Source organism: Camelina sativa, unplaced genomic scaffold (genome assembly GCF_000633955.1).
Source record: "Camelina sativa cultivar DH55 unplaced genomic scaffold, Cs unpScaffold00765, whole genome shotgun sequence".
Taxonomy (NCBI): Eukaryota; Viridiplantae; Streptophyta; class Magnoliopsida; order Brassicales; family Brassicaceae; genus Camelina; species Camelina sativa.
Genome location: NW_010921893.1, coordinates 8,114 through 17,724, shown reverse-complemented (window position 1 = coordinate 17,724; position 9,611 = coordinate 8,114). Strand labels below are relative to the sequence as shown.

The 9,611-nt window shown below is 41.7% G+C and overlaps 2 protein-coding genes across 3 annotated transcripts; both read right to left on the bottom strand.

Annotated features, from left to right (window-relative positions):
* Positions 1-109: 109 nt before the first annotated feature.
* Positions 110-2,864, bottom strand: LOC104773485 (ATP-dependent DNA helicase At3g02060, chloroplastic; the record flags this gene model as incomplete). Its single annotated transcript, XM_010498593.2, is given in 8 exon segments — positions 110-271; positions 395-465; positions 640-779; positions 870-994; positions 1,088-1,222; positions 1,426-1,671; positions 1,745-1,970; positions 2,142-2,864. Coding segments are annotated over 8 exon segments (1,728 nt in total), but the record flags the coding sequence as incomplete, so codon positions are not given.
* Positions 2,865-3,102: 238 nt separating this feature from the next.
* On the bottom strand, positions 3,103-6,994 carry LOC104773919 (potassium transporter 4). Of its 2 annotated transcripts, XM_010498591.2 has the most exons (9): positions 6,560-6,994; positions 6,136-6,382; positions 5,771-6,016; positions 5,558-5,608; positions 5,181-5,441; positions 5,035-5,087; positions 4,792-4,906; positions 4,450-4,704; positions 3,103-4,362 (listed from the first exon to the last, which is right to left on the bottom strand). In XM_010498591.2, exons 1-9 carry the CDS (start codon positions 6,608-6,610, stop codon positions 3,251-3,253), a joined length of 2,391 nt encoding a protein of 796 aa, XP_010496893.1. In that variant the 5' UTR covers positions 6,611-6,994; the 3' UTR covers positions 3,103-3,250. The 2 variants fall into 2 exon arrangements, with proteins under 2 accessions (XP_010496893.1, XP_010496894.1); XM_010498592.2 differs by lacking the exon at positions 6,560-6,994 and having other exon boundaries at positions 6,129-6,221.
* Positions 6,995-9,611: the final 2,617 nt, after the last annotated feature.

Here is a 9,611-nt window from a genome sequence, read left to right as displayed (position 1 = left end):
TGTTGACCGCAACAAAAGAAAGAAATGTAAGAAGCTATTCACCTTTTGTTGTGATAGATAACTACAATAGAAATGACGCAAAATAAAGAAAAACAGGTAACTTTGGCACCTGGTACAACTGAGCGAGCCCAAATTGTTGAACATCCTGAATGATTATGGTATTTGCATTTTGAATATCAAGTCCACTTTCAACGATATTAGTACATATGAGGATTTTGATCTTTCCTTGCGCAAATCTCTCCATCGTTTCCTCTAGTTGTTTCGAGTATTGCTGTGTATATATCAATGTAGCAGGATAGCAAAAACAGTGCTTAGGAGGAATCCATGAGATGTGCTTATATCGGATGAATGAGCATCCAAATGTCAAGTGCTGCTAAGAAAGGCCACAACATACCTTTCCATGTGCCATAGCAATGTCAATATCTGGAAATGCTTCTTCAAGAAAATCCATCACTTCTTCTAGTCCTGATAAGGAAGAATAAAGTGGTAAATCGATAATGGACAAATGTAAAGGCTGGAAATGAGAAAAAAATATTCCACGGTCAAGAAGTTTCTGATTATACTAGTCTCTGAGTTACGACCAAGATCAAAGGTAGTCATATTAAGAGAAAACGTAGCAAAAGACAAATCGCATTCTACCCTTAATCCGAGGCAAGACATAGAAAACTTGGCCACCACGATCCAGCTCGTTTTTTATTGCTTCTATCACCTTTTCCTTACGGAATGACGAAAGATGTGTTTTTATTGGAATCCTCTCCGGAGGCGGTGTGGAGATTAGACTAAAACATTAAGAAGAAAAAAAGGCTTATTTATTAGTCTCATCGAATTCTATCAGTGCGTATATAATATTAAACACATCATGTCGCAACCTGGCATCCCGGAATCCAGTCAAAGCTAAGTACAGTGTCCTTGGTATGGGTGTTGCGGATAATGTAAGCACATCCACCGATGTTTTGAAAGATGCAATCTTTTCTTTCTGCTTGACCCCAAATCTCTGTTAAGTTAGAAAACATTATCGTCAACTAATCCAAGTATCATTCCAAGATTATGCATAAACAACTTATTTTCAATGAATATAGAGCAGAACCTGTTCCTCATCAACCACAAGGAGGCCTAAGTTACTGTACACAACACGGCTCCCGAGAAGTGAGTGAGTGCCCACAATGATATTGAGATGTCCATTTTTTATCATTTCCAAATACTCCTCCTTTTCTGCTTTAGTCTGCATAATGTCGAAGATGTGACTATGGTCAATTCCAGGTAAAACCATGAACAACTTACACACAGCCGACAGCATGTAACCCACAACCACTAAAGTCTGAAACAAAATTGAGTGTTCTGCATTGACATGTGTAGAGTTTACCAGTTTGCATCTGGAAAAACTCAAAGAAGAAATTTTTTTTCTCAGAAACAGTGATTCAATACCTGAAACCGACTTAAAAGGCCCACTTTGATTTGTGGATACAAGGAAAACCGCTCTGAGATTACATCGTAATGTTGCTTCGCCAATACAATAGTCGGTGCTAAAACCATAGCTTGTTTTCCAGCTGAAACCACACAAAAGATGGCTCGTAGAGCAACCTCAGTTTTACCAAACCCAACATCTCCACAGATCAATCGGTCCATAGGTGTTTCTCTCTCTGTCAAATCCTTCTCAACATCCAAGAAAGCCTGCAAGGAAAACTCAGCTTTAAGTAAATTGGAATATGAATGATGAAAAGTAAAAGATAGCTGGCAATAATACCTGCTTCTGGTCGGGTGTAGCGTTATAAGGAAATTGAGCAGCAAAATCAGCCATGATGGGGTTTTTTGGATAAGGATATCTCTTCTGTCTAAGCCTATGAAGATATAGCTCCATCAAGTCAACGACCATTTTCTGAATTGCTACTTTTCCTTTGGTCTTTCTTCTTTCCCAAACACTAGTGTCACTCAGCCGACTCAAAGTCCGAGGCCGTTTGGACTCATTTGGACTGGAACAGAACATACAAATATGATGACATGAATAAACCAGCAGTAAGGGACAAAGACAGGGACGGCAAAGGAGGGGTTTTCAATGTACAAAAGGAAGATAGAGCCACGGCACCAAACAAAAGCGAGACAAAAACTGTGAGCTGAGTCAATTTAGAAAGAGAAAGACATACAGATTGTATCGGTAGAGCAAACGTGAGGCCTGTTTGAGGGGAAGCTTGGCCATGCCATCTGCATACTCTATAAAGACATATTCGAGGGGCTCTGAGGAATCCTTGGGGACATCAAATTTTATCCCAACAAAACGCCCAATGCCTACTTTCTTGTGCACCACATAATCACCGGAAAGGAGACTGTAAGGGTCAACCTTGTAGCTAAAACCACCCGCACCAGCAGCCTCTGTACCTTGCCTAAATCCTTTGAGCTTCTGCAAACCCCTCTCTTGTTGTTCCCTGACCATATGAATGTACTTCTCGGCCTCCTCAGAGTCCATGGCTGGCCTAGCGGTCTCTCTCTTGCCGAGGTCACGCCGAATCCTCTCGTTGAGGAGGGAAATTGAGTCGCTTTCCGCTAACTCTGGCTTCTCTCTCCATCTGGTAGGTTTTGCGGCAGTAGCGGAGAGAGAGGAAACAGTGACCACCAGCGGAGGAAGAGATGATGAGTTTCGGGTGATGGAGGAGCGCCTGAGCCTGAGCCTGAGCCTGAGAGAGAAGAGCCTCCGCGGCGAAGGAAAGGAGCAGAGCTTGAAGACGAGGGGTATAGTAATCGGGTCGGGATTTGGGAGCAAAGATGTCATCCTTAACAAAGAAAGAAGAACCCCAGAGGTTTTAGATTGAGAAGGGGATAGATAATGAAGAGAGAGAGTGTGAAAATGAGATGCTTAGCTTTTTTTAGCTTAAGGGTGGTTAGTTTGCTACAGGGAGCAGCTTCCAAGCACACATTTTAGGATTTGCGTGGTTGAGTAAAAAATTGTACATCATCCATCCCTTCCGTAATTAAAAAAAACTGGCAATTTTATCCCTTGATTAAGATACAATGTTCCAAAGATTTCATACCAAACAAAGAAGAATACTACTCAAATATAATACTACAAATTTTATCTTCAGCCTGGCTTGTTGTTTCGGGGACACTTGATAACATATGAATACACACCTGTTGCATTAATTTATCGCTGAACAGATTATATATAACCTCCCATGAGTTATGATTTATGATTTATGAATGCTACACAATACATACATACATACATTACATACGAGAGTTTTTTTTTTGTTGTATTGGCTTAAACATAGTAAATCATGCCAACTTCAATGAGGCTGATGTGAGGAACGTTGAGTGCTACAGCTGGTCCTCTGCAGTTCTTCCTCAAGAAAGAATAGCCAACATCAATCGTCATCTTCTTCAACCAGGACGATGATTTCCTCGATTTCACATATGAGTGACCCATTATATATGCTACACCCGCCTCTTTCGCTCGTATTAGATCCATTAGCTCTTCCCTCACAGAGGACTCCATCCCACCACCACTTGACGGCGTTAACCTGAACCTCACACGCCGCCTCCTCACTTGCCCTTGTGGATACTCATCCTCGTACACTGAGCGCAAACTCTGCAGGGTCATGGATTTACTACTGCTTTGTATGGTGGGCTCAGCAAAATCACTCTCCTCTGAAACCGCCGTCAGGATTGAGTTAGAGAGACTCTTCTGACTGCTTAAAACTGCCATTCTCCCATCATAGGATTGAGACTCAGAAGAAGCCAAGGAGGATTGTTGGAGGTCGCTTGCTTCCATCTGGATGAACTCCGCTATGCTCTGTACAAGCTGATTCTCAAAGTCCCCGTCTTCCCGTTGAATGTCATTGTACCCGTACCTCACTACGCACCTGTACATACGATAAGGCTTGGGGCAAACACGCCCAATGAGATAACGTTCCTCAGGGGACACATGAGGCACTGGAACTGATTTCACACAAACAAACACCACGACTTTATGGAATGCCGGGAGATTGGTGACAAAGTGAGAGAAAATTGCAGGAACCCCAGTTGCAAGTTCTGAGTATACGAGTCCTATTCCAGGCACACGTACAATACCAAGACTAGGTCCTAATCCCAGCAACCACTTCAACGAAACTTTGTTATGAAGATCAAAGCTGTATTTCCTGCGGGTCCCATAGTGCCACACATACATGGCAATCATGAGTATGAACGCAAGCACCAAAGGCACCCAACCACCCTGGGGAACTTTCATGAGCGCTGCTGAGAGGTACACACCTTCAATTATCCATACAGTTCCAAGAAACAAAGCCGCTAGAAAAATACTCTTCTCCCAAACCACAACTATGACAAGAGCCATGAAAAACGTCGTGACGAACATTACTATTATGCATGCGAGTCCTGTGGTGAGTATTAAGAGAAACACCATCAAACAATCAGATCCTGGAGAGGGAAAAAAAAAATAGTTTCCAATAATATAAAGTTTACCGTAGGCATTTCCAATCAAAGTTGTGTCTCGAAAGCCTATAGCTATTGCAAGAGTAAGGATCATTAGGATCCAGTTGATCTCCGGGATATAGATCTGTCCATATATATGTTTCGAAGTGTGGACTACTTTGATGCGTGGGAAGCACCCAAGGGCATGACATTGTTTGATTATTGAGAACGTAGCGGTTATCACAGCCTGACTGCCAACAATGGCTGCAAGCGTGGCAATGACAAAGACAGGCCAGAAAACAGTATCTGCATAATGGACCAGGATCATGCAAAATTGTCAATAATCACAAGAAAACAAGTGAATATTAAACACTGGTGTCAGAATGAACGAACCTGGGATTGAACCGTAAAAGCTGTTAGGAATAGACCCGAGGTTCTTTGACAAGAAAGCTGCTTGGCCCATGTATTGTACCACCAGGCAGGGGTACACGACAACAGCGAAAGCAAGCTGCACAAAACAAAAAGAAGAGAATGTAAAGAAACAAAGCTGCGAAACCAGCATGGACTTATACTTATGGATAACTAGCAAGGTTGACAGATAAAAATAACTGAACTAGACACGCAACCTCTGCTTACTCGGATTGAGAGCGAGGTGAAATGGCCAAGATTTGCAAACATAGCTTCAGTACCTGATAAGACAGTGATAATTACTTTAGCGAACCAGCTCACACGATTCAAAACAAACAATTTTACGGTCATGTCTTGATCCAGAACAGAACTACCTGTCACAGAAAGAAGAACCCCTCCAAGAGAAATCCATCCATCTTGACCAGTCACTCTGAAGAATTTGATGATATAAAGCGGGGAAATTGCATGTATTATCTTTGGATTCCAGTGTATGATGTTGTATAAACCGATGAAGAGTATTGAAATAAGCCAGATTATCACAATTGGTGCAAACATGAAGGCCACCCTGTGAGTACCACAGTGTTGTAAAGCAAACAGTCCAACCAATACGACAGAGGCGATCACCAGAAGTTCGCCTGCAGTGAATTAAGAGAAGACCCTTCAGATATCCCTCCAAAACAAAAGAAAGTCAACAAGATGTATTCAAACAACAAGATACAAGCACATGGTCCAAGTAACACGCATTAGATACCATCAGTCAATTTCTTCTCGGTAGCTTGCAAGCCTGACATGGACGACATAACTGAGAGGAAGCAGGAGTGAGTCAGTCAGATATTGACCAAACAAAAAACCATAGTGATGAATGAAAATAGAAGAATGCTCACGAAGAAGGTGGGTGATTTCAACTACAAGTAACAGCAGATGATAATGAGCAAGTCCAAGGAGGGAGAGAGGCATACTTTACCTGATATAGCTGGAGTCAGAACCCCGTCTCCTATGACTATAGCAGCTCCAAAAAGTACAAGGACCAGCAAAGCGGTCCTATGGCTTTTGTGCTTTTCAAGAAATCTTCTAAAGCGGGATGAAGCTCCAGTACCCGTGGACGGACCAAACTTGTAAGCTGGGAGCTCTTCATCAGCAGCTTGCTGGTTAGGAAGTAAGCTAAGCTTTGCATGCCTACAAAGCAGCGAATAGAGAGCAAACGTTCCGCCTAGAGAGGGAAACAAAAAAAAGGGGGAAAAAGACTGTATCATGCGGAGGGTCTTAAAAATTGGGCAGAAGGAAAGATAAAAGTTGAACAGAAGAGGTTGCTCGTTTCCTACACTGCACCTTCTCCATTATCATCGGCACTCAGTAAAAGAAGAAGGTACTTGAGAAGAGGAATCAGGGTGAGGGTCCAGAAAATCAAAGAGAAAGCACCAAATACGGTTTCCTCGTTCTGATGCTTATGCAACTTTCCAATAAATGTGCTACGAAAGACATAAAGAGGAGATGTACTGAGGTCACCGTAGACTACACCAAAACTCTGGTAGGCCAAAATCAAGTTCCTCGAGCTCGAGAGATTAATCCACGACAGCTGAAGGAACAACAAAACAATTCAGTAAGTAAGTCGGAAAACGGAAAACAGAGCAACATAAGAAAGCTAAAGTTTTTTTTTTTTTTTTAATTTTAGATTAAGAAGACAAGAAGAAGAAGAAGAAGAAAGAGGTAGAAGAAATGAACAGTTTAAAGTGGGCATAATAAAGGAGCTAACTTGAGAAGGATTCCGACGGGGCGAGACTCCAGATTCGGCCGTCGGCAACATCGCGGGCAAAAGATCAAAATTGAGCGAATCAGGTTGGACTGGAGGAGCTCTTAAACGAAACCCATCATCTTATCTCTAGTGAAGTATTTGTCTCTCTCCTCCTATCATCAAATCTCCAACCTTAATTCTTTTTAGTTTAACTAATTAATACTCTCTCAACGCGGGAGGGAACCTTACGGTGTGCATCTCCTCCACTCACTCTAAGTCCTATCTCTATCTATCTATCTATCTATCTATCTATCTCAGGCTCCAATTAGTAGCAATTTTCCTCGAGAAGTGAAACTCTCACACACACACAGTCTGTTTGACTAGCAATAATCAGCTCCAATAACCAATTAATTTTCCTCGAAAAAGTGAAACTCACGCACTCACGCACAGGCTGCACAGTCTGACTGGGGAAATCAACAACAGAACAGTCACGTTTTTCCGGCCTCGGGTTGGCCCCACCTAAATAAAACTAGTCAGGCCCATGATGATTGGAGGAAGTTTGATGTCTTTTAACAGTTCGAATCATGGGTTCTCGAAGAAGCCCATCATACACGTCTTGTTACTAATTAATCAACACATTATATCTTATCTTACAAGTATAATAAGGCCCATTTATTCAAAATAGAAAGAATAATTATTGAAATTTGTCATTGAAGGTTGTAAATTTCTTGTTATTCTTATTGATAAATCAAATGAGGTTATATATATATAGTAAAGGCAAAACCTAAAACCTAAACCGACTAAGTATAAAGGAGATGGCCAACGGACCTTATTGCCTTGGACGTACAGGGGTCCTGTACGGGCCGTGTATGGGCCGGTTATGGAAGATCCACTCCAAGTGTTTTACAATACTCTCCCTTGGATGATATAACCGTGCCGATGCTAAGGGATCGATGCAATACGCTTGGGGTGCTGCTTCATTAAAACCTTACCAGGAAAACCCAATGGGACAAAACCATGGTGAAGGAAAAAGAGTACAGCACGCATTGCTCCCCCTGTTCTAAGCATCCCTAAAGTCCTTAAGCCTCCGCATTCCAATCTGGTGTATGAGCTTCTTGAATGTAGTTGTCGGTAATGCCTTAGTGAAGAGATCGGCTGAGTTATCGCATGATTGAACTTGCACCACTTGAACTTCTCCGGCCTTTTGTAGTTCATGTGTGAAGAAGAACTTAGGTAGGATGTGCTTCGTCCGATCTCCATTGATGTATCCTTCCTTGAGTTGTGCGATGCAGGCCGTATTGTCTTCGTATATGATTGTTGCTTCCTTGTCGTCGATCATGCCACAATCTGTCATGATATGTTGAGTCATTGACCTCAACCAAACACACTCACGTCCGGTTTCATGAATTGCTAGGATCTCCGCATGGTTAGCCGAAGTGGCCACAATGCTTTGCTTCATAGAACGCCATGAGATCGCCATACCACCGTGAGTAAAAACATAACCGGTCTGGGACCTTGAATTGTGCGGATCCGATAAGTAACCTGCATCAGCAAAACCAACTAAACATTCCTTGTTATAGTTAGTATAAAATAAACCAAAGTTTGTCGTCCCTTGTAGGTAAGGCAGAACATGCTTAACACCATTCCAGTGCCTTTTAGTCGGACAAGAACTAAATCTTGCTAGGAGGTTCACGGCAAAACATATGTCCGGTCTAGTGTGGCTAGCCAAGAACATTAACGCTCCTATAGCACTGAGGTATGGCACTTCAGGACCGAAAACTTCCTCATCGGCCTTCTTTGGACCAAATGGATCTTTATCCAAATCAAGACTCCTCACAACCATTGGGCTGGTCAATGGGTGAGCTTGGTCCATATTAAACATCTTGCGTACTTTTTCTGTATATGCCATTTGATGCACAAGGATTCCATTATTAATGTACTCAAGTTGCAATCCCAAACAGAACTTAGTCTTACCTAGGTCTTTCATTTCAAATTTTTTCTTGAGATATTCTATTGTTTGGGCAATTTCACCAGAGGTTCCAAGGATGTTTAAATCATCCACATACACTGCTATTATTACAAACCCTTTGTTTGCAAACTTCTTTATAAAAATACATGGACTGATAGGGTCATTTTTATAGCTCTCTTTGGCTAGGTACTCACTTAGTCTATTGTACCACATTCGACCACTTTGTTTCAGTCCATAAAGGGATTTGTTCAGCCTTATGCAGTACTGTTCTCGAGAACCACTCTTATCTTTAAGCTCAAAACCCTCTGGTAATCTCATATAAATTTCATTATCCAGTGGACCATATAAGTATGCGGTTACAACATCCATTAACCGCAAATCCAGTTTTTCTCTTATAGCCAGACTTATTAGATATCTAAAAGTCGTTGCATCCATCATAGGGGAGTATGTCTCCACATAATCTATTCCTGATCTTTGAGAGAATCCTTGTGCTACAAGTCGTGCCTTATATCTCACGATTTCATTACTCTCATTTCTCTTCCTTACAAAGACCCACTTATGTCCTACTGGTTTTATATTGAATGGTGTCCTTAAAGTATGACCAAACACATTCCTCTTCTTCAAAGAGGTTAACTCCACGTCAATGGTTTCTTTCCACTTTAGCCAATCTTTACTTTGAGTGCACTCTAATATAGACGTGGGTTCATGATCCTCATTTATCTCAAGTGCTACCTTATATGCAAATACTTCATCAATGTCGACATTCTTATGGTTCCATTGTATTCCAAACATGATATAATTGATTGACGTCTCATTATTATCAACACCTTCAGGACCTTGAGGTTCAGCGTCCCAAACCTCATTTGGTACCTTAGGATTTGCCGTGGCTATGTCTATCATTTCCTTAACCTCGGTTTGATTTGCACCTTTCTTAAATTTCCGAGGGTTCTTATCTTTGGAACCTAATGGTCTACCTCGTTTTAAACGTGGCTTAGACTCTTTAGCAACTTGATTGTGTTCCTTCTGAACATCAATACGTATTGGTGCATTACAAGCTGGTATGTACGATTTTGTTACTCTCTTTGGGTCAGCAAAGGAATCTGG

Coding starts and splice junctions, on each gene's coding strand:
- LOC104773919 (XM_010498591.2), bottom strand. CDS start 6,610: ATGTTGCCGACGGCCGAATCTGGAGTCTCGCCCCGTCGGAATCCTTCT. Junction 6,383..6,559: donor CCCGTCGGAATCCTTCTCAA/GTTAGCTCCTTT, acceptor TTGTTCCTTCAG/CTGTCGTGGATTAATCTCTC. Junction 5,609..5,770: donor TCTGACTCCAGCTATATCAG/GTAAAGTATGCC, acceptor GCTTCCTCTCAG/TTATGTCGTCCATGTCAGGC.